The sequence below is a fragment of the Pteropus alecto genome, unplaced genomic scaffold (assembly GCF_000325575.1).
Source record: "Pteropus alecto unplaced genomic scaffold, ASM32557v1 scaffold48, whole genome shotgun sequence".
NCBI lineage: Eukaryota > Metazoa > Chordata > Mammalia > Chiroptera > Pteropodidae > Pteropus > Pteropus alecto.
The window spans coordinates 833,774-859,039 of NW_006442110.1; the positions used below are offsets into that span (position 1 = coordinate 833,774).

The window sequence follows — 25,266 nt, forward strand, 5'->3', positions numbered from 1 at the left end:
TACAGTGTAGACTAGCTCTGTTTGATATTTAAAAAATCGATTGAAATAATTTAAGTTGGCAGTTCAGTTCATCTTTTTGGCACTTTCTCAAAGTCACATCATGTGCGTGATCTGCCATCTTTCCGAGCTTTTACTGTGATTTTCTTGTGATTTTGCAATGAGCACAGAAATAAACCCAGCATTTACCTTTCCTCTGTCGAGGGAACAAAGCCTGTGAAGCGAAGTCGCTTTGCTGGCTGCAGATTCCCTGTGGGTTTTCACAGGTATGTCCGGGAGAAGTGAAATTGCCCTTTCAAAGGGATATTAAAAAATGGAAATTTTAACTATAGAAATCACAGGGGCTTTCGTAGTGGAGGGTAGTTAAAAGCTCCAACGTGTAGTCGAAAAGGACTTAAGATTTGAGTAATTATTGTTATAACATTAGCTTCACTCAGATTATGAAAACGATCTAATTTACATGGATAAGTAAAGTAACTTACCTCAAGATGAGTGCTCGTTTTGGAAACATGACATTACATTTAAACGCTTATGTTATCAAAATTTGAACAGTATAATCCGTCATAGCCAATGCCACAGCCTGAACACACTTAGATGACCAGACGAAGACTGTGATAGGTGAGTGAGAGCAGTTTGTTTCATGAACTAATTCAGAAGTAGTTTTGGATTCTTCCGTGACGGTGAAAAGCACAGGCATATCTAGGAGATAATCGTGGGATTGGTTCCACTGCGGTAAAGCAGGTATCCCAGGACAGGGAATTGTAATCTTGCTGGGGAAGGTTCTCGACCTCAAATTGTAAGAAACACACCCTTGTGCAGTGCCATAAAGTGAGGCACGGACCGAGGTGTCCCTGTGCCATAGGAAAGGCAGTGGACAGAGGCTAAAGTGAGCTTGGTGGTGTCGGACTGAAAGCGAAGGACACGTGCCTACGCGTGAGCACGTACGTATCGACACGTTTCCCAGCGCCGTTCGCGCCGAGGCAAAGGAAAGCTCGCCACACTCTGTCCGTTTTGGAGAGAAGGAACCATTCTTGTTCTTGAAATACTCACCGATGACTATTTAAGTGGGATTCAGAGATCAGAGCTCTGCCCTCCCCCTGACGGAGGAGTCGGCCACGGAGACCCGCATCCCGGCGCTGGCATCGAGTCGCCCGAGCAGGCGGGACGCGGGTGGTGTGCTGGGATGGGCGGGGAGGTGGGACGGCGTGGGGCCGGCCGCAGCCGGGTCAGGCTCTGCTCCTCCGCTGGAGTCAGTCAGCGCCTCGCAGTAGGGGCCATCTTCTGCTGCCATTGCGCCTGAGTTTTTTTTGTTTGTTTTTTGTTTTTCTCCATTATCAAAATGAGGTGCAACAGGGTAGACCAGTTATCTAGAACTGCTAAAGTTTGTGTTCCCCGAGGAAGAGTTTGCGTCCCTGACGGAAATTTAGATGTACAGCACGTTTGATGACGAGGCAGGTGGGGGGCAGCTTGGTGCAGGTCCCGGAGGAAGTTCCGTGACACCGAACAGTCCGCGTGGCGCTTGTCTTCTGACCTTTCTGGGGATCTGTTCCTGAAAATACACTTTTCACGACGTACAATGTCCGCATTATATAGAGTTAGTCGCTGTAACATTGCTGAATTTGGAAAACAAGGGAGACAACGTGAATGGCCACACGGGCTGCGATGTGGCTCCCGCAGCGGAGCACGGTGCCGCCGAGACCCCGGTGAGGAAGGCTCCGGAAGCTCATGCGGGGCGGCTCCCAGCACTCGCTGCTGAGAGAGGAAAGTGCGGAAGACCATTTGCGGGGTGCGGCCCTTTAAGAAAGACGGATGTGAGGAAATGTGCACGCACATGCTCGTCTGCGGGAAAGACAGACAAGACGGGAAAACCAGAAAGGAAAGACGCTGGGTGCTCATGGCCGTGGGTGGGGGAGGGCGGGAGAGAGGACGGGGGGACCATGGAGCCAGAGGAGGCTCGACAGACGCCTCTCACAGGCACCTTCCTGTAGCTCCTTGTTTTTCCTGTCCCCGAAGTAGTAATTACAGCCATGTAGGATATGGGGGGACCAAAGGGAATAGCAGAGGTCATCCTCAGAAGGACAGGGAAGGGACGAGCTCCCCCGTGACTGGAAGACACTGTCTGGGCACCGCGAAGCTGACGATGGGAACTGCGCGCGTGGGCTGTGGTCGGCGAGGACCCGACTTTCTCACGGGGTGTGGCTCAGCAGCTCTGAGGCGACCTCACGTGTCGTGTGCTGCACGCGAGCAGCTCAGGGCGTCCGGTGGATGGCCACAGCCAGGTCGTGCCGTGCTGGAGAACGGGGCCACGGCCAAGCGCAGGTGGGGGCCGGAATTCGTGCCGTCGGCGTTGACTGGGCGGTGTCAGCGAGCTCGGGGCTGCAGCGTCCACACAGGCAGACACCGGGGCGCAGCTGTGCGGGTTCCCCAGTGCTGTCCTCCGCCAGGGCCAGGAGGCAGGAGGCAGGAGGCAGGGACCCCGGGCCGGGGAGTACCGCTCGTGCCCGATCTCGGTGACCGGCCACGTCTCGCCCACAAAAGGAAGCAGAGCTCCCGGGACTCAAGTGGCTCACAGTGCAGAGGAGATGCAGGAGGACATGGGGGCCACAAAGTGAGCAAGTGCCCCCAAGTGTGCGATCTGCTGCAAGTTCCTAAGGGTTGGAGCAGCTCGAGCACTAAATAATAATGTGACGATCGCATGGGGATTTAATCAGGAGAATGAGTACGCACGAGGCCGCTCCGACGCCGGGGAATGGTTAGAAATGAACAGTCACGTCACTCACCTAACGTGCTTCAGTGACTGCCCCTGTCACCTCACTCTCCACCGAGGTCCAGGACCTGCTCCTCCCCGACGGGGGCGTCCAGGGCATTGGCGTCCGTCAGCCACCCCGGCCTCCTTGGTCGTCCTCAGATCCTCCGGACACACGCCCAGCCCGGGCCCGTGCACTTCCTGCTCTTTCTCTGCGGGCCGTGTTCTGGGGTGTGCGCATGCGCCCCTCATTTCCTCGAGGTGTTTATTTCAAGTTGCCTTGTCAGGTATTGAAAATTTCAAGTGCCGCCTCTCCCACGATGCCACTGTTTCCTTGTGGTCTTTGTGCCTGCCGACACCTGGCACGGTGTGTATTTACTCTCTACCTTGTTTCTCTCTCTCACTAAAGTAATAGGGCCATTTTGACGGGATCTTTTCTTGTTTTGTGGTATTCCTCAAATATTTGTAGCCTAAATGACTAGTACTCAAGAGCATTCGTGGAATTGTAGTTACAGACATGTCCAGAGTCCAGAACATTAAGGGAGAGCGCCAATGTGGTTAATTTTATACGCGTTTGTAAATTTATAATTGTCAAAAAAATTTTTCTAAAACAGAGTAAGTCTTTATAATTTTACATAAGTGATGGGAATGGGGGTCTCAGTGACAATGAAAACTTTACTATCTCAAAATACTCCCCAGGGACAAAGTATGTAAAAGTGCCGTTAGATTTAGAACACGTTTTTATTTTACCAGAAGACAGATGTTCTGAGTTTATTGACCTTCATTATGATGGCATGTGGCTGTTTTATGGTACCTCTGTTTTCAAAGAAAAATCACCATTTTTCCTGCCTCTTTAGGATACAGGTACAGTCAACAATGAGAATGTAACGACTTTCCAGGGAAGTGTGCTGAGGGTTGAGTATTTTGAAAATGAACGTTTGGAATTATTTCTGTTGGTATTTTCTTTCCAGAAACAAAGTTTGCCGAAAACAAACAACAGTGAAAAAATATTCTCACATTTGTCACCAAAAAATCCTGGACACAGAATTTCCTGATCTGTTTGTAATATTCTTGAGAGTTTTTGTATGTTTTAAAGCCATTTGTTAAAAAGAAAAAAAAATTTTTTTTTAATACAGTAGCTGAAAATTTATTAGGTAAATTTCAACAATTTTGGTTGAGATTGGAAAGTGGGGTGAAGTGATGCACCTCTGTTTAGATCTCCCTGTTTTGGTGAGAAATACCCCTCCTTAAACCTATGCAGATACTGAACTAAACTGGCGTCCGAGTCAGGCCCTTCAGTCTGAGAAGGGAGAGACCAAGGCACAGAGCTCACACGGGGGGCTGCTGCACCCCAAACCTCCCGGCCGAACACGGCTTTCGATAAACAGTTGAGCACGCATCTTGATTACACACTCTCGTTGGAACGTGTGTCTCTCATGTCACTTTCCAGCATTGGTCACTTCACGTCGTTTGTGTGACTTTTCTGTACCTTCGGTCCCCCAGCTAGAGCCGTACTCGCCTTGAGGGTGTGGGTGACCTCTGTCTGGGTGCCTCAGTTTATCTGTAGCTCCTAACAAGTGCGGGGAACACGAGGGCTCGGTTCTCGGGACGAACGCTGTGGGACCGGAGTTTGCCGGTGGAGGGCAGAACCCAGTGCCTTCGCTTGAGCGCAGAGGAACATGCCACCGGCACCTAGTGGCCGGCGCTCAGCGTCCGGCAGTGCACTGGACAGCCACCCCACGGACCGTCCCGCTCCGGAGAGCCCAGGTTTATTTAATAACGTTTCCTATTTTAAAATCAGCGTAGATTTCATGTCATTTCCTCAGTTGTTAAATGGCGTTCTTTATCAAGCAGTTTAGTTTTTCCAGAATTTTCTTCAGATTGCTTTGCAGTTTTTCCAAGGGGAGCTTTGTCTTGTGCTAGAAGAAAGAATATGCTAAACTGTGCACCGTGTTTCAAGAGAGGCGTGGTGTGTCTCCTTCAGTTTCCTCTCCGGAGCCCTGGGAACACTATCGACATGGTGGGGACGTGGGCGACTCGAATATTCCCAAGGGGAAGGGTTAATTCTGCTCGCTACAGATGTCCGATCATTTATTTCCCAGAAACCTCACTTTCTCACATGCTCCTCATTGCCCCCCAAAAGAATTAACTCGTAAACCTCCAACACTATTTCTGTCCTTTTAACTAGTTTTGAATCAAATACTGTGTCTTCTCTATAAATAGAACCTTAAAAAATTACTTGTACCATCTTCCAAATTAGAATCAATAATTTCTTACGTTTTCTTCACCTTCATCCTCCGCACAACCCTGGATTGAACTTCTTTTTTACTGATTTTGCGTCGGGTGTTTTTGGGTAAAACCAGTTCAGTCCTGTGAGAAGAGTTGTAAGTTTTAATATTTTGGGTTCATAGACTGCAGAAGAGAACAAAAATAGCTTTTCTATAATAAGATGGCAGTATGCATTAAGAATATTGATAAGTCCCATAATGTAAGTTTGGTTAAAAATATTGAAGACAGTATATGGTACAGTAAAAGTCTCTCCACACCCTTCCTCTATCCAGCCAAAAGTTGCTTTATTTAAGATTTAAAATATTGGTCTGCATCTGTGTACAGTGATTTGCAAGTAACTGCTTTATCAGTACTGCTGTAATACTATTTATTTTTTATATAATTCTAGTGCTTTGCAATGTAAATTAAAATTATCAAAGCGTATGCCCTGCATTTCCCCGGTAGCCCTGGGAGAGGCAGGGCCATTGCTCAGAGACCTGGGTCCCGCGTCCGTGCTGGGCGTCCTTGGGGCTGTCCCGGATCCGAGACTCCTCGGAAGGCTCTCGGGGCTCGCCATGTGGTCACACTGGGATCTCCCTGCCGTGATGTGGTGGAGTCCCGTGGGAAAGGTCCCTGACAGGGAAGGAGCCTCGTGCAGGCGTCCGTGGGCACATAGCCCCCAGTGAGAGGTCACGCAGAGCGGCCTCTTCCCCCAGCAATGAAAAGCAGCAATGTGTGTGAGGCTCCTGCCCCGAGAAGCCCCAGGTGCTCACTGCGGCCAGCCGCATGGGCGTCCTCTGCCCCTCAGGCACCGGAAGGACGGCCCTTATCACTTAGGGAACTGTGGCAGCTCCTGAAACTCAGGGTCCCAGATGTTAGCTGGGCAGCAGGCCTTTCTGAGGATGCTAGTCTTGGGCCTGCTACATTAACCTGTTTTTGCATGATGCTAAAATTTGATTTATGTCTTAATATATTTTTCTCTATAGGAGAATAGTAGATACTTTTTAGTGTGTAACATTGAGTTATTCCTCGTCAGAGAGAGGCTGTGATAGTGCTTAGTTATGGTGTAAAAGAACTTTGGAAAGATATTGATAAAGATACTTTTGACTGTGACGGAAAATTCTTGGATTTAACTCTGAAATCTACTTTGTCTGATACTAATATGTTCACTCCAGCTTTCTTTTGACTAGTGTAGCATGGTATATACTGTTCTATCTTTCTATTTTAACCTATTTCTGTGTTTTTATTTAATGAGCATTTCTTGCAGGAAATGGTTTTGCTTTTTTTTTTTTTTTTTGGTTTTGCTTTTTAAAATCTTACGAACAGTCTCTGCTTCTTAATTGGAGTGTTTCGGCCACGTATGTTTAATGTGAGTAAGCCTTCCTGTTCGTTTGTGTGTGTTTTTTTCTATTTATTGTTTCTTTCTGCATTCTTTTGGATTTTTTTTTTGTTTGTTTCCAGTCCATCTCCTTTGTGGATTATCACCTATGACTCTTTGTTATTTTGTTGGTTCTTTTAGGGTTTATAGTATACTTCTTGCACTTAATCACCGTCTGCATTCGAGTGATACATAGTTTGATGTATGATAAAAATAAACTTCTGTTCCCTTCTGTTTGTTTCCCCTCCTGGACTTTGTGCTTTTACTGTTGCGCATTTGATTTTTACATATGTTATAAAGTCCATGAGACATTTTTATTCCTTGATTAAACAGTCGAATATCTTTTAAAGTGATTTCAGTAATACGAAAACATATCAACTATTTATCCACGTCGCTGGCACTTGGGTAGTCTTTACTCCTGTGTAGACCCAGGTTTTCCCCGGTACCATTTTCTTTCTGCCCGAAGGATGTCTTTTAACATTTCTGACTCTGTAGGTCTGCAGGCGATGAATTCTTTGGGCATTTATATTTCTGAAGCACCTTTATTTCACCTTCATTTTCGAAGCCTGTTTTTGCTAGACGTAGAATTCGGGTTCATGTTTTCTACCCGGTGCTTTCCAGCCGTTGTGTGCAGCCTTCTCGCTCACGTTGTTTCTGACGGACAAGCTGCTGCGTTCCTGACCTTTGTTCCTCTGTACATGTCTTGTTTTTCTTTGTCCTCGCTTCCTGGTTGGTTGGTTGGTTTACTTTTTATTTTTTCAATTACAGTTATGTTAGTTTCAGGTGTACAGCATAGTGATTAGACATGAATGTAATTTATGAACTGATCACCCCCATAAGTCTGGCACCATATACAGTTATTACAATATTACTGACTCTGTTCTCTATGCTGTACTTTACATCCCTGTGACTTTTTATAACTCACACTTTGTACTTCTTGATCGCGTCACCTTTTCACTAATGCCTGTACCCCGCTTCCTATCTGGGGTCCCTCAATTTGTCTCTGTATCTGAGAGTCTGTTCTTGCATAACATGTTTTCTACCTGGATATTTTAGTAGTGGGCCACCGATCAGAGTGTGCATCGGTGTAATTTTCTTTGCGTTTCTTTTGCTTGGCGTTTGTTTAGTTTCTTGAATTTGTGAGGTTTTAGTTTTCATTATGATTAGAAAGTTTTTGGCAGTTATTTCTTCAAATATTGTTTGTCTTTCTCCTCTCTTTTTGGGACTCTCGTTACCTAAGTATTAGGCCCTTTGAAATTGTCTCACTTATGCTCGCTTTCCTTTTTTAGTTTATTTTTTTCCTCTTTGTACTTAATTTTGTATAGTTTCTGTTTTTGTCTTCAAGTTTACTCATCTTTTTTTCTGTAATTTTTAATCTGCCGTCAATCACATCCAATGTGATTTTAATCTCAGATGTTTTTATCTTGTGAGATTTGATTCAGTCTTTTTTATATCTTCCATGTCTCTACTTAACTTTTTGAGTATATTGAATACTTTTAATAACTTTTAATGTCCTTATCTGCTAATTTTAACATCTACGTTAGTTCCGAGTCAGTTTTGATTGGTTATTTTCCATTTGGATTGTGATTTCTTGTGTTTTGTTTGTTTGTTTGTTTGCTTGTTCTTTTTGTATGCCTGGTCATTTATCTGGACGCCAGGTGTCATAAATTTTACCTATGGGTGCTGGATGTCTTTTTTTTTTTTTTTTTTTTAATTAAATTGATTGGGATAGCATTGGTTAATACTGGACGTCTTTCACAGTGGGAATTCAGGAGTTCTGGTGGTGGTAGTTCGGTGTCTTCACAGCGCCGGGTTGCCAGGTTCTTGCTGTCTTTATGTTGTCCATCCACAGCGTGTTGGTCTTTTCCTTTGGCCAGTTCCTCTTACAGCCAAAGGTTGGCAGGCGGGAGCCCTAAGTATCGTAACCTCCTAACATTCAGACACAGGGAGAAAGATTCTTTATTATTATTTTCACTCATGAAAATCCTGTGCATACGCTTTCCTCTGCCCTGGCAAGTTTCTGCTAACATCTCATTACCTAGAATTACCTATGTTCATGCCAATAACCAGTAACCAGTGAAAGTATTGAGACAAGCACCATTTGATTAGACTCTGATTTTCCTCCGGGGCCAGGGAAAAACACCCTGAAATACGCTGAAACACATTGCCACTTATAGGAGGAAAGACTTCTGAACAAAATCGAGATCCTCAGGAAGGAAGAAGGTGGAATGGATGTTTTGTAGTTAAGTAACAGTGTCTATGATGGGAAATGTATTTTGATTGAGGGAACCTGAAAATATTTTAAAAGTTGGAAAGGTTGAGATGGTGCTTGGAGCATGGGTAAGTTTCAGTAGCTCAGCGCAGGGAGCCTAGACAAAGTGTCATCTTGAACAGTATTTCAAAAACTCATGTCTGTGGTTTTGCGATAACGTTTAGGTGTTTTGAATTTTATGTCATGTGATGCAGGACTCCAGTTTCATGTTAGCACACACGGGGAGCCAGTTGTTACTGATCATTTATTGAAATTTCTTTTATCCACTAATTCGAAATATAAGCTCTGTCGTCTAGCAGATGTTTAATAATGTACGTGTGTGTGGTTTCCAAGTGCTCTCTCCATATACTCTGCCGACAGCACCGCACTGCCATGGTTGCTAACGGGCGTAAGTCTCGCTACCTGGCAGGGCACACATCATTTCCAGCTCCGCCTGTAGCAGAGAAGCTTGTGTTGGATCAGCTCTGACACTGACAACAACTGGAAAAGCTGGGTAAAATATTTTTTTTCAGAGAAATATTTAAAGATTAGAGAACGAACGCTCAGAGAGGCGAGGACTCGAAGGGGCGAGGGCCCAGGGGAGGGGTTATGCTGATAGGTCAGCCTGACAGTAACTTAGCTTTTCTCCTCAGACATTTGTCCAGTTTGTAAAAAACCAGCCGAGAGGCTGGAAAGCGAAGGGTTTCTGGCAGTCTCTAGAGCTAGAAAGGCAAAAATAAGACTCATGGTTCATTAAATGCTATAGACTTTCATTCGGGGTCCCTCGAGGCTACATCAGAGGTCATTGATTTATGGCCTGTGGGTCAAATCCAGCCCCCCACCTGTGTTTATGTGGCACACAAGCCAAGGTGCTTTTTTACATTTTTAAATAGTTAAAATAAAAAGAATGTATTTGACAGTACATGAAAGTCATATGAAATTTAAATTTTCGTGTTCATAAATAAAGTTTTATTGGAACAGAGCCACACTCATTCATTTGCATGTTATCTGTGGCTTCTGTACTCCAGAGACAGACTGGGGAGTTGTTGCCGCAGAGACCACGGCTGCTCCGCAGGGCTGTGGGTGTGCCGCGAACCACAGCGACACAGTCACACTCTATCTCTGAGAGCTGCTCGTGTTGTCCCGGCCGCTTCTGTCTGTCATTACAATCGCACTCCCCTCTCACAGTAGAGCAAGGAAACCAGGCTTCATGTGCAGCAGTTCCGAGGAATGGTGGAGTGGATTCTGTGGTTATCAAACTAGATGGCAAAGCATTAAATCTATTATGCAGGGACTATCGTGTTCGTCAACATTACCAGATTGAGCACTCATCACACTATTCTGAAGTCACAGGAAATTAATGATCAGAAAAAAATAGTAAATTAAAATGGACTATCTCATCACAGCAGAAATTCTTTAAAAAGGTGAAAAATGAACGTGAAGCTACAACTAAAGTAAGTTTTTGAGTGGCTCATTTGTTGTTAGCCGAGCAAGGAAAGCCATTTATCAATGGCGAGTTAATTAAATCATGTTTGACTTCTACAGATGAAGAAACACGTGCACAGAAAATAAACTTTCTGAGACTCTTACCTTTCTGTAAGAGTACCTGCTAAAGGTCGAGGACATTGTGGGCAATATCAAGAGTCATTTAAACAAGGCAAATGGTTTCTAGTGGTTTCTCTGGGCTCTTGTTGAGTCAGTAAATGTCACAGTGCTGCTCAGTTATTGTTTATTCTAGGAGTCATGCTGAGTTTGAAGTGACTGAGAATTAGTCTTTATGAGTAGTCGGCATGAAACAACTACAGGGCAGATATTTTCAAAGAAGCTGAGAAAACAGTAATTCAGTACAACCTGAAGTGGAATCTGTTAAGATGTGTTACAGTTAATGGTGGTAAAAATAAGCGTGGAGCAGAAAAGGCTTTAGTTTAGTTGGACAAGAAACATGATGGTGTTTAAATGCCTGTCCTTATTCATTGTTTTTACTCATCTTTACAGAAAATACTTAAATCTGTCTTGAGTTATTAACCCACTAGTATCAAGTGGTGAGTTTTGTTTACGCTTGTGGATGTCACCATCTCACTTCCCGGGATTTTTGTCAGATAGAGACGTTGAGTGTTTGAACTGCCCTGCCTACCACAAACCAGTTTGATGACTTAACAGCGGTGAAGTTTTGTCATTTTTTGAACTGAGGGCTGAGATTAAAGTTTTGAGTAAGAAGATTGCCCTCAACCTCTAAATCAAATACTTAACGGACGTGGAAGTTAACCTTTGCTGCAGACTAACAATAGTTTCTAGAGAATTCAGGCTAAACTTACAACGCAAAGCATGGCTTTATCGCTGCTTTACACTGTGGTGAGGTCAGTTCTGCAGCCTAGTGTTTGCACAAGTAATGTCAATGCTTTATACGCTTTCCATGTCATCAGAAGTTAAAACGCAAGATCTTCCTTCCCACGTAAGTTGGGTGCAGAAATATTTTTCAAGGTCAAACTACTGTTCAGGTAGGACTTTTTGGACCTTGAGGCAAGTACCAAGGAAATTTTTGTATTTCAAAATGCATTTAACTCTAATTGAGAAGCGTCAACCTGTCTTTTAATTGAAAGGATTATTCTGCGGTATAATAATATGCTAAAACCAAAGACGGAGACTAATAAAATTTATAAGCGACTTTCTAAGGTGGGTATGCTTAGATAAAATTATATGCCTGTGGATTGATATCACTATTTGGCAGCACCCCTCTGCGATATATATTTTATCAAAGATGAATATGTGAAATCTCTTATGTCAGAATAAACTGATGAACATTTACTATCCATTTTGATGACAGAGAAAAGTTAGTTTGAACTTAGGTTAAGTGAAATGTTACTCCCCTCCCAAATTCCAAATTCTAGGTTTTTTTATTAGTAGTCCTGTGTTACAACAACAAAAAAGTTATATTTATTACCATATTTAGAATAATAATTATTAAAAGTTTCTGGAAAATTTTTTTCTCTCATAATAGAGAAGTACTTATATCTTTGACTTTGCCTCTTATCCCAAAAGCCTAAAATATTTACTATCTGGCCCTTTTCGGCAGAAGCTTGCTGATCCCTGGGCAGTACCCTCAGTGTAAGGCAAAACTGGGAAAAAAAAAATCCGTCTTCACAAAGTCTTGAAACCCAGCTAGCTTCAAGTCAGTTCATGTGCACATTGAATAAAAAGTCACATTCTCTAGCCTAAGTACCTGTCCCCACTGGAGTGGTGGCAGAGGACGCCTACTAGAGAATCAGAACTTAGGCCACTGCACAGAGGTGACATGCCCACGTCCACCGCAGTGTCAGTGGGGGCCAAGTGACAAGCAGGAACCTTCCCAGCTGCGGTGCAGGTTGCGGATCCGAACTTGCACACCCTCGGGGGTCACAGAGTGGTGCCACGCCTTGCATTTTTTATCCCCAAAGCACAGTTTGAGATCAGAGCTGCTAAACGGGAGATTTAAACAAACAACAGTTTCGTAACGTAATAGTCAAAATGTGCTTCCCCCCAGATCTTTATTTTTGAATTTCCTGTGTCACTGCCTCATGCACACGTGCGCACACATATATGTATGTGTGTGTAATACAGAGTTTGTGTGTTTAAGCACTTACATAAAGTATTCTTTGCACATTTCGAAAGCTGCTGTTTTTAAGTAGGGAATTTAACCTAATTACATTTTTTGTTCATGGACTTGAATATTAACTTAGCAAGTAGTAACATTTTTGTTTCAAATTTTTTTTGTACATCTTGGAGGATATTACTCTTTCGTTTTTGCAGTCAGCGTCGATCGCTGATAAGTGATGCCTGATTCTTCTTTCGTTGGAAATGGCCTAGTTTCCTTTTTGTGAGGCTCCCAGAACTTTTCCTTGATCCTTGTTTTCTTAAAACTTGGCCAGTGTTTCTAGGTGTGACACATGTTAATGTGAAGCTGGCATTTTTTGTTCAGGGAGGCGGCGTAGCAGAGATTGGGTGGGTGGGGCTTTCTCGTGAGCAGAGGTCAGTGGAACAGATGGGACTGTCTTTCAGCTTCTATGCCTAACGTTAGCTCCTGTCGTCAGACATTTTCATGAATTTTCTTCTAGAATAATTTCCCTGATTATAATCCTTTCTTTCCCTCTTATTCTGGTTCTCTTATTAAGCAGACGTTGGTTCTTCTGGATCAATTTCCTGTGTCATTTTACCTTTAGCTTTATTCTTTATTACTATATTCTGGGAGAATTCCAGATGACTAATAAGGAGAAAAGTTTGGTCACGGTTAAAAACAGTTGGGTGTGGAAAACCTAATAAGATTTTTTGAGTGTTTAATTCAAACCTATGTTTGTAGTTTCTACAATGTTGATCCACAGACCACTTTGTTGTTACCCATGTGTCCCAGCGAAAGAAGAGGCACAGGGAACCACCGCCACCCTACAGAAGGGCTGGCGCCCCTCCTAACTGTCCTTAAAAGTACGCATTGTACGGTCCTTGCGCCTCACCAAAGGCGGCGCTGCAGTGAATTCGGGGGCTTGGTTCTCCTCGCGGTGCTTTGAGGTCCCTCCCGCCTGTCACGAGGCCTCTCCTTTCTGGACCTCCCCAAGGCGTTGTCCACGGTTTCCTTGTTGTGCCCTCCACACGTGGGACAGCACCGCTGGCCGCCTTGTTTATGATTCAGTCCTACACAAGAGAAGTGGAACTACTCGATGGGGCACTGGTCCTTGTCACAGTTGATCACATCGCTGTAGGAGACCTGATTTCACAGAGTGTACCCCGGCCTTTGTGGGTGATGGGGAGATCTACGGGCGTTGCTCCCTCTCTGCGTCGGCCTCGGAGCGGTCCTGTGTCTGGGAGGCCTTTGCTTTCCTTCCCTTCGGTGTTCCTGCGGGGACACCGTCATGGCCTTGGGGCGCGGGAAGGGGCACTGCACACTGCGCCCTGATACTTGCGTCTCTTCGAGCACGGAGCCCGTTGCTGTGGTTGATACAGAATAAATCCCTAATGAATGGACAAGCCTCGGATTGTCCTCGGGCTTGTTACTGTTTTACAGCTTGTAGCTCATCTTTAACCTTAACCAGAAATTTTGTCGACCCCGCTCTGTATTACAGGTTTGTTTTGAGAGCTGCTTCCTGTTTTCAGTCTAGTGAGATGGGAGTTCTGGAAGTTTCTCAGACTCTTCTCGCGTTTGGCCGCATGCGTGCTCGGCTGCGTTCTTGGACTAATGTCGAAATGTACTATAACACTTTTCTCTCTCTCTCCTTCCCTTTTTTTTTTTTTAATGATTAAAAAGGTAGGGGAAAAATGCTATTTAGGAATTTTGAATCTTGATTCAAATAAATTGTTCAGGTGGTAAACCGTTTAAGAGCTAGTTACCTTACTTTTCCTCTCTTCAAAGTTAATTAGCTTTGTAATTGTTCCTTAGTTTATAATTTGTTTAATTTCTAATATATGGTTTACGAGAGTGTTGACATTAACGAAGTACCCTGTGGAATTCGACTCTGATATTTTCTATAATTTTACAAATGCTTTTTATTTGGTTCAAAATAATCTATTCCAGCCTATATGTAAAGTATACATTTTCTTTCAATGCCAAATGTCTTTCAGTTGCTATGTAATTATAACAGATGGGTTTGAAGCATTTAATTAAGTGCAGTTAATATTTTATTTCTCTTCCTCTATTCCCTGATATCTTTATATGTTATTGTAAATTAGTATGTTGAATACATTCCAGATTTCTTATAGTAGTTTAGCTAATGTCAGAAAATAGTTTCCATTGCAAATGTGATTAAGAGAACATGTCGATGTTTCTAAAATGATATAGACACTGGGAAAAGGATCAATTTAAATTATTTTGTTTCCTTATTCACTTAAAAGTTATTATATTTTATTTGCCAGAATCATTTTTAATGCAAGAGGCTTCTGTGTAATTTCTCATATGCTATAAAAGTAACAAAGATTCTAGATTTTAACAGTTCAGCACAAATCATTAGATGCCGATGAGCTAATAAAACCATTTGTGGCGAGTGATCGGACTGGTGAACACACGTTTCTCTGAGCGTTTTGGTAATGATGCAGGGATAGTCAGGTTCGCCTAGACATCGTGCATGTTGTCCTAAATACACTGACCCTTTCCGGATACCTCAGGAGGTTTTAAACTAAAAATATATTCAGTTTGGAAAAAGCTAGTTTTTACACTCTATCCCTTAAGAGAAATATGGCTTTATTTCTTTACTTCTCTGTTTTTGATGCAGTGACACCCTTGAGTACAAAAAGAACGGACATGTTTACTAGTCTGTGGATTTGTGGACATTATATAAAGTTTAAATGCCACAAATATAACGAGCATTTATGCATAACTGAGAAGCTGCATAAATCTGTGGGCCGCACTCGAAGTGTGTCGAGGACACCAAGAGGCACCAGGCTGTCTCCAGTGGACCGAAGGCCACGAGCAAGGCTTTGATGGCGTGTGATATCTTATGTAGATTGACACATAAAACGTGGACGTTAATTACAACTTAGAATTATCGTATTCTCTGATGAGTTAGCAGAATACGGAGTCAGTGTATTAGCCTGTGAAGGTATGCATAGCACTGTTAGCAACTCTGTTACTTGAGGCTCAGTTTTCTGAGCAGGATTGCCCCGTTTGCCTTTAGCTGTTTTGGCTGTGCTCTTCATGAGCCGCAAGTGGCAGAGTTGCAAGTTGCAAGTCACATGAGGTGCAAGTGAGATTACCTGCAGAGCCATCCGTTTGGCGCCCATACACGCCAACGCCTGCTTATCAGGCATCGCGCGTGCTGCTGCGGATGCCAAGGTGGCAGTTTCCTCTGCTCCAGGGTCTTGGACTAGGCTGAAAAGAGACAGTTCGCACGTGTTGGTGCAGACGCTGCAGCAGAGGACTGTACAGGACAGACAGCCAGGCGTCTTAGAGAAAGGTTTTACGCTGTATGATGCAGGCCCCCAGCAAAGGCTCCACAAAGAATGGGATTTCCAAAATGGGCTGGGAAGGGTAAGCCAGAGTTTGTGCATCCTTCTTAGGAAAAGCCGAGTTAAGTCTGTGCAGCATTGTGGGTAATCCCCACCAGCTTCTTACACATCATTGCCTTCGACTCCCCCTGCCAGTTGTGGGGCTTATTTCTCTGTTTATTTCTTAGCCATTACCACTTGCAGGACAGTAGAGGCAGGTTGAAATGGGGGGGGGCAGGGGTGCAGAGAGGAGATACTCATAAGACCTTCACGTTCCTAGCATTTATTAGGAAACTTAACACTACTTGCTACATGAAATGTGTAAATTTGTTGCATTTAAGAATATCGTTGCCCCTCGTTAGCTTATTAGTCGTGATTGAGGACTTGATCTCATACTGATTTTTAGGCAGGGTGAAAAACACCAAGAGGTTTTATAAATCACATATGTTCATTTTCGTTTGTTTATTAATGCGATTTAATCACTGTTAAAATGACCCTCAACTAGACACCTGCTCTTTTAATCATATTACTGATTTTAAAAAAAAAACGTATTTACACACTTTCTCCAAAGTCAGTAGAAAAGGTGGAATGCTCACGACGGAACCTGAGTAGACGGCGAATCGATGCTGTGTGGACACCGAACTGCCCACCGTAGGTCTTATCATCTTTAACCCATCCTTTATTTGGAATTCATTCCAGGGGCACGACATCCTCTGACGAGTATCTCCGAAAACGTCATTTCACACCTTCCTCGCCCCGCGACGGAGTGTCCCCTTTCCCAGCTCCCTAACGAAGCGTCTCTCCCTTTGCTCCCTTCAGCGATGTGCGTTCTGCAAGCACCTGGGAGCCACTCTGCGGTGCTGTGACGAGAGGTGCACGCAGATGTACCACTACCCGTGTGCGGCCGGGGCCGGCACCTTCCAGGACCTCAGCCACTTCTTCCTGCTGTGTCCGGAGCACATCGACCAAGCCCCTGAGAGATGTAAGTTCACTGCAGCCGCGACTTCCTGCGTTTACCTGTGCACCCACTTACAGTCACAAATGTGTACGTTCCCGAAACGTGGCTCTGCTTGGATTACAAGGTGACGCGACACAGTCGTGATCATCCGAGGGACCTTTGCCGAGGTCCTTTCGGGGAGGGACGCTGTTATCAACAGTATCATTGAAGTTAAATCCGAAGAGTAATTTCCTGAAAAAGTCAAATGTAGTTTGCATGCCATTCTTATCTTAAAAACTTTAAACCACTGTAGAAAGATAGAAATACGAAGTGTATGATATTTTAGCGTGTGCTATACAGTAAGCCGTTTAAAAGGTTAGATGGTATGCAGTGCCTTTTCTACTAAACAGCCACCCAGGTGCAGAATCAGAAGATGACTTAGGTGTGACTTCAGGACCTACGCTAACAGGGCCCCCACACACTCACTCGGAAGGTCACCGTGGAGGTGCCTCGGCGCCGCCCCGCGGTCCGTCTGCCTTGGTTGGCTGCCGTCCTCAGCTGCCGTCCTCAGCCCTGCTTTCTCCCTTTCTCTTCCGAGCACTATTTGATAATTAAGTGAAAATGTTTAAACGTTTGAATTTTATGTTATACAGAAAATCATAACACTTTCCTGTCTCTGTTGTTAAACACAGAGACCCTACCTTTTTCTTCCTCTATGAATTTCCAATGAGCATGAATCGCTTTGGGATCTTCCCCCTAGTCAACTGAATTTCCAGTCTCATTATGAAATCTCTGTGATGCTTTATTCAGTCTTTTTTACCTAATTGTCAGCTTTTACCTTTTTCTTAGTCATGTTCATAAAGACTTTTTTCCTATCTTTTCCCAGCTCTGTGCACCATAACTATAGCAACCTCAGGCTTAAACTGAAGTAATCTCAAGTACAGATAGATTTCATAATCATTATTTTTTCATCTTTTTTCAGTACCATAATTTCATCTTTAGTTAAAATTTTGTATCTACGTGTATAACCGTGTTGCCTTTAATGACCATACAGACATATATTTTAGGTAAGGCATACTGAAATGTTAGATTGCATTTAGGCTAATAAGGGATTTAAAGTTTTAAAAATGTGTTGGATCCCACACCGTTAAATCTGGGAGAGCGAGAACATTCATGCACAGCCACTATTGTGGGTGTTATCGTTTTAAGACCTCGTATAGTGAATTACTTCACTAAGTGCACAATCTGTGATGTCAGTCATCAGAGTTGATTATATTCTGGGTGGTTTAATACACTCTGCCAGTCGACTAAAACTGTGTGTGTGTGTGTGTGTGTGTGTGTGTGTGTGTGTGTGTGTGTAAGGATCTGAATTTGTTCAGCCTTTCGTACGTAGTTGTGCTTTAGACCTGAGTACACAGTGTGCAGACTTTCTATGACTGTGTTTCTGGTGTTAGATATTTTACCACTTAAGGGCAGAACTATTGCAGACTGAGTTCTGATGGCGTCGGCCTCACTCACGCGTTAGAGATCGTAAATCGTTTTGTAAAGTAATGAAGTGTAGGAACTGAGGTGAGGTGATTTGCTTTGATTTATCACGCACGTAGCGAAAGGTTCGTGCTGGCCACATAGAGCTGAAAGATACTCTGAAGTTATTGATACTGTGCCTCGTTCCAAAATAGACTTATGGAGACTTGTGAAAATACATGAATGGTAGGAATAAATGAAACTAAAAATAAGCAAGGAACTTTGGCCATGGGAAAATGAGGGTAGGATAAACGGGAAGGTAATGGTGAGGCCGATGCCCAAATGTACACCTCCTAAACCTGAGCCACAGGTCTGGCACCAGAGCTGCTCAGCAGTCAACACGAAGGAGGAGATGTGAGCAGTTAGTTACCTGGTCCACAGCAGTGTGACGAGAATTTACTTGATACTGACACGAAATACATATGTATATGTATTATACACACGCATACGTATATTTACACACATACACACACACACTCTATATGCTGCAGTGAAAAATTGTCTGAAAGTAGCTGCTTTGAAGCATAAGAAGTACTTCCCACAAGGCAGCTCCGCATAACGGACATCACAATAAGGCAGCGATACCAAACCAAAGCCCAACCAAGTACGTGCTGTTTCTTGGGGATATTGAACAATGCAGTTTAAATACACAGCTTTCTGACCATTTGTCTCAATCCAATGGTATAGAGAATATTGCAGACGGAATGTATTACAACAATATACAAGAGTACGCAACAGTCTTCATAAGTATTTCGAGCTGTCCTGATTGTGTCTCATGGCCCAAAGTACATAAATTTTTATGTCTTAAAAATGGGGGTATCTTAAATGACAGTGTTGTTTGAGGGCTAAATGACACTAATTAGTGAACATCATGCAGCCTTGTACCTTGGATAAATGAATCGCCTCACAGAGAGGTGGTTATCGTAGCTCTCGTCTGAGGCTCAAGCTGCACGTGTGCCTGGCGTAGGATGCTCTGTGCTGCTGTGTAGAACACTATGTTGTGACAGCTGAGTGAGGAGCCGGAGTGACGCCTTTTCATGGACGTTGACAAATGACAGAGATACGGACCCCGTTAGAAAGAAGTCCCTACGAAGAGTATCTGTGAGCAAGGCCAAGGCCATTTCCATTAGAACATGGCTGGAGGGTGCTGGTCACAGATAAGTGCTGGTCGTGGCTTCTTACTTCACGATGATACAGTGTGCACTAACCTTGTCTGGAACATGGACACTCAAGAGCCACCTGGGAGGCACAGCCACACACTCTTCCTTGGGAGTGTTTTGACTCGCAGGGGAAGGAAGCTAAACGCAAGGGGCCAGCCGTGCCAGATCAGAGGAGAGAACATTCCAGGCAGATGGAACAGCTACCACACAGGCCTTCAGGAATGAATGAGCCCGACATGGCAGGCAGCCGTGGTGCCTGGGACGGGGTGTCTGCCAGGCGGGGAGTGGAGACGCGCAGGATGCACAGACTAGACCCCACGGGGCACGGGGCTGGGCTCCCGTCCGCTCTGCAGGCGAAGTCTGTCGGGTTTGAACGCGCGGGCGCTGCGCCCCTCGCCCCTCCCCCAGGCCCTCCTTCCTCCTCCAGCTGCAGCTGCGTTCGCTTCAGTTAAGCCTTCAACTCTGAGCTCATTTTCTTGGTCGTCTTTGCATCTTTTGACACCAAGCCCTGCCGCTTTTCTGTCACCCTGAACTCTGTCCGTCCGTTGACCTTGCCCACCTGCCTGTCCGTGGGCCAGCCGCTCTGGACAGCATCCACGATTTGCTTTTTCTTGCTGGAAGTTCCACGCGGTAGGCAGATCACCCCCACAGTGACCTGCCGGCAGCGCAGGCGTCGGTGGCGGGTGCTGTGATGTGCTGATTCCTCCTCAGGCCGGTGCTGTCTGGCATCGGCCGACCTCTGTCGCCCTCATCTGTGCCCCGGCTTCCATTCCCGGGGGCTTCTCTAGACCTCGTAAGCCGCGGCCTCACCTTCCAGCCTGACCAACTTAAAGGACGGTGACAAGCTCCCTTCCAAGTCGAGCTCGGTGTTTGTCTTTTCCTCCATCTCTTCTCTGATCGCGGCCTCAGGAAGTGGCCTCGGGCCACGCGGACCCTTCCGTTCCTCCCTCTCTTGTCTCGCTGCCCCTTCGTGGTTTAGCCGCTTCGTTGCGGCCTGTGCCCGCGCTCTCCACCTCTGCTCACACTCAGATGCTCCCCCCCCTGGCGCGCCCCTCCCTCGGCAGTGATCCCGGTACTGGCAGAGAACGTGGCCTTTGGAGCCAGACTGGCCTGGACTTTGCTCCTGTCCCCTCAGACTGTCTGTAGCTTTAGTCTGTCCCTCCGTTTCTTTTGCTTTTCCAACTACTCAAAGAAAAACCTCACTTAGTTGTTCGGGTATCGCTTCAAACAAGTCTCTGTGGTTTGCAGACACCTATGTATGTATATGTACGTGCACTTATAGCCCACACAACACCTGAGCTCTCCAGTGGTGCCATCTTCTCGGGCACGACCTCCAACAGGCTGCTCTCGCGTTTCTGCATGTTATCTGTTCCCTGACTGGGGACGCAGTTGGAAACAACTTCATTTCTTTATGTAGTACTTTTTTGTTATTATTTTTATATCATGCAAAGTAAATGTGGATGGGTTTTTTTTTGCGTGCCTGATGTGTTATTAGCGACCCACATTAATCAAACAAAATGCCAGTCTCGTCATTAGAGAAGTGCTGGAACTATCATAGAATGAAGCAGTAACACAGTGACAGTTATCTAGTTGCAGATTGGGCTTTGCTGTAGCACATAGTGCTGTGCAGTAGAAATATGATGCGAACAATGTAAGTAATTTTAATTTTCTAGTCATGTTAAAATTTTTTTTGGTGGGGGGGGGCAAGGCAACCCTTGCTTGACCTCACGGATTGCAAGGACCTTGTCAGCTTACAATCGCTTATTTTTTAAAATTTTGTACGCCTACAGCACCTGGTCTTCCTAGGTGGTCTCCCATCCAAGTACTAACCAGGCCCGACCCTGCTTAGCTTCCGACATCAGACGGGATTGGGCTTGTTCAGGGTGGCGTGGCCGTAGGGAAAAAAAATTTTGAGATCAATTTTAAATATAGATAGAACCCCAGTATACATAAAATATTGATATTAACATGTAATAAAAAGGTTTTAAGATATTCGACATTATCTTTTTCCTGGTAAGTCTTTGGTGTCTGGGTGTGTTGAATATGTACAGCATATCTCAGTTTGAATTAGTTGCATTTCATTTCCTTACGAGCCACATGGGCTCGTAGCTACCATAGAATTTGAAGCACATTCTGGAGATTCACAGAAGCATTTTAGACAGCGTTCCTGGCAAATTAGAGTAGAAAGATGAACTGAGTATTTGATAACCAAGAGTCTAGTATTGGCCCCAATTTTTGTAAGTTCTGAGGGTATGCAAATATCAAAGATCAGTTTTTAAATATACATGACTGGAGTCAGTAAATATTGGCACTCTCTTTTTGTATTGAGAAAAATAATTTACCCTATTATGTCATTTCTATCAAAAATGAGCCAGTCTGTGACATTTCCTTTTTTAAATTAATAATTTATTTAAAATGCCTCTCAATTCAGGAGCCATGTAAAAGTGATTTCAGAAGCACGTCAATTTAAAGTACATTTAGCGAGACTTGATTTATGGGAAGCAAGTGAGGTGCAGAGCTGGCAAAGGCAGGGCCCTGTCCTCCGGGCTTGTGATTGATCGCATAACCGTTTATTCCCAGCGCATGGGGAAGGAGTGGTCAGCTACCAAGGAGGTGTTTGGGTGTGGTCACAGGGGGCCTGAGTGTGAGCAGAGGCTTGAAGGCCTGTTGGACGGGCTGGGGCACAGCACAGGGACAGAGTTCACGCGGATGGAGCAGAATGCACACAGGCACACGAGCCCTGAACAGCTCGCACCGCTCCGTGTGACCGGGAGCTAGCGGGAGGCTCAGATCCAGCTGGCAAAGGAGGGAAGGATTTGGGGGTTTTTTGCCTCATACTAGAAAGTTTTGATTTTTTTTTTTTTTCTTTTAGGTGAAAAGGGGGAAGTATTGAAAGTTTTTGTTCTTGTAGTAGCAGAAGTCATCATAATATGCAGTTATGGTAGTAGCAGTGATAGTAGAAGCCGCGGTCGTGCTAGCTGGACCGCATTTCAGAGCGGGAGGCGAGTGCACACTGAAGTCTTAAGTCGGGCATAGGAGTTCGAGTCACCGTCTTGAAAAGTCGTTTTGGAGGTGTAGACGGCGGTTTAGTGAGGCGATCAGAACCCGAGTGAGGATTCCATTCAGAAGACGCCGCAGTTCCCAAGGCAGAGCGTGAGGGGCCCAGCTGTCCAGGGGGAAGGACGAGGACGCAGGGAAGTTCGCTCGGTGGGAGCTGGTGTCCGCGTGGACATGCTGGGCCGGGGCAGAGTTCCAGGGTCTGCAGTGACACTGAAGTTTCTGCCTTTACCCATCTGGTTCAGAAGAAGGGAGAGGTTTAGGCTTAGAAAATGTTTTATCTTAGAAGTGTCGAGTGAGTATTTTTAGAACCTCTGGCTACTGAGGTCCACTAATCCTTGAAGATAACTTCGGGGTTTAGAAGGACGTCCGGGGCCGGCGACACTGATTCAGGAATCGTGGTGGGTGGTGGTCACGGAGAACCTGGGAAATTCGAGAAGGAACGGGGAGAAATCCGAAGACTCCCGCAGTTAGGGGAGTGCAGAGGGGCGGAAGCAACACAGGAGCAGGAGACGAGACGGAGCAGGAGACGGAGCAGGAGACGGAGGTGGAGGAGGCTGGAGAAAATAGGGAAAGCGCATGGTAGAAACCAGGGGAGGGGGGTTCCAACATGGGAGTAGGCGGTAGTGTGAACGCTGCGAAGTGCAGGTAAAGTAAGATCAAGGTAAGATCTCAGAAGTACTGGCCGGAGTTCACAGGTCATTGCAGCCTCTTTAAAGTAGCTTTAAGGTGAAAGGCGGGTGTGAAACGGGGGGTCGGGGGGAGTCCAGCTTGCAGGCCAGGTCCACCCTAGGGTCTGTCTGTCTGTGTACTGCCCTCAAGCTGTGAGTGGTTTCTCCTATTCTAAAAAGACTAAAATTAAAACGGGAAGCCTGTATACCAGAGACCTCGGTGGCCAGAAAACCAGCGTGCTGACTCCTGATGTAAGGAAGAGGAGATGATCACGCTGTTTCAAGACGCTCGACTGGGGAGGAGAGAAGGTAGAAAGGGCTCATAGCCGGGGAAGACTGACCAAACCTTCGGGAAAACGAACATTCGCCTATGCAATTCAAAGCAGTCCTAGGATGATCAGCTAATGAAACCATTTAGTTGGGACCCTAAGTGTCAGATATATGCATATTTATGTATATTATCAGATTGGTGTGATTTTAGAATACATTATTTTCCTTATTTTGTAATATCTGTAAGTGTAACTGTGTACTTGGCAAGGCAAGGCAGATGTATTCTTACAATTATGTCTTGTTTCAGTGGTAAAGGAACTGTCAAAAAGTGCCATTTCTTTTGATCCACATTTAGGGGCTAGGTGATGTCCGTAATTGTATAGATCTTAATGCATTTTTACAGCCGATGATATAGATGAATGTAGAGTTAATGTGTGATGTATCATATCTGTGTGTGAATATGTAGCTTCCGTCTTTAGCGTTCTCCCTCATATGATATTTTCCAGTACCAAAAAGAAACCTTATTTGATTTGAATAAAAATTAGTCTGTTTATACTTAAGCAGCATCTTAATCTAATTGATATTAACATTTCTTAATTTTGTCTCTTATCTGATTTTGTTAATTTTAAAACATATTTAACATCCACATAAAATGTTTCTTTTTACCCTGCAAAGCATCTCTCAGTTGATATTTTCCTGTTGGATTTTTCAGCAAACGTAACATCGAGCATTAACTAGGCACCCAGGGTCATGAAATTCAGTAAGAACTGCCTATGGTCTCAAGTAGATGTAGGCACAAATAATCACCAAGCTCTGATTAAATTTAATGTGATTAAATTTAGATGAACTATATCGGTGGTGTTCTCGAGACCTTGTTCTGATTGACGATCGCTTCAATGTGGATAACTTCAAGTGTCTGAAAGATTTACCGTGCCAATTCCCTTCCAGTGCTTTTTAAACTGTAAAGTCAGAAAAATATTAAACTCTTATACAACAATCTCATTGTTTCACTGTTAATTATAGCAAAGGAAGATGCAAACTGTGCAGTGTGCGACAGCCCGGGAGACCTCTTAGATCAGTTCTTTTGTACCACTTGTGGCCAGCACTATCATGGAATGTGCCTGGACGTAGCAGTCACTCCATTAAAACGTGCAGGTTGGCAATGTCCTGAGTGCAAAGTGTGCCAGAACTGCAAGTAAGTTCTAATTTCAACTCGAAGGTGTGTGTTGAGTCTGGGAGAGGCCCTGTTGTTAGGTGCAACAGGCTCGTGTGACGCGGTGAAGGTGGTTCGTGCTGCGGCCAGATGCCTTCGCATCGGCTTAGAGAATAAATGCTAGGCATGTGTTCACATGTACAGCACTTTGAACCAAGTCTTAAAAAGCTAATTTTAACCATTTAAATTCCTCTGGTTGCCTAAAAAGCTGACTTAAATTTGCCAACAGTTTTTAAATGAATGATATTAACAATTTAAAATAAAATAAGCTTCAGAAAAAATAAAGGAGCTTTTTCCCAGGGAGACTGAGGTGGAGGTTTAATAGGAAAATAAACCTCTACTAACTCCAGAAGGTAGTTGTTAGAGTGAAACATCTTTCATTCCAGGAAGAACGATTTACACTAAGATGATTTAAAGAAATCTGTGTCTGTCTGACACATGCTCAGTAGGTCCCAGCACCACAGTGCTGAAGGAACATATTAGACGGCATTTAAACATCTGTAATGGGGTCAGCTGTTTGTAGGAGCCCAGTCTTGGGTTATTTCTCCACTCTTTGTGATTTTTTTTTCCCTCATGCTACTAATCAGCATGATAATTTGGGTATGTTACCTGCATCTACAGCAGTTAAATTATTTACACACTGAGGACCTTTGTCACCAGGAGAAATGATGCCACCGCTGCCCTAATCTGTATTTTATTCCTGATTTAATTTGATAACAGCAAGCATCAGTAGCTCAGAATTGTGTAGAATAAGTAGGACCATGTGCTTTTATATTTTGGTAAAAATTAAACTATTGGTCAGCGTTTTTTTGGTACCTTGTATCTGTGCCTAGTTTCTTGGGAGGGAAT

General features: G+C 44.5%; 1 protein-coding gene and 1 pseudogene across 1 annotated transcript in view; one reads left to right on the plus strand and one right to left on the minus strand.

Moving 5' to 3' along the window:
* The window catches only part of KMT2C (lysine methyltransferase 2C), a 205,659-nt gene that overhangs the window by 73,299 nt on the left and 107,094 nt on the right, over positions 1-25,266 (plus strand). Inside the window, exons 7-8 of the mRNA XM_025039018.1 lie at positions 16,405-16,567; positions 24,228-24,399. Coding sequence (XP_024894786.1) covers positions 16,405-16,567; positions 24,228-24,399 — 335 coding nt within the window. The remainder of the gene's footprint in view (positions 1-16,404; positions 16,568-24,227; positions 24,400-25,266) is intronic.
* Positions 20,988-21,106, minus strand: LOC112469957 (annotated as a pseudogene).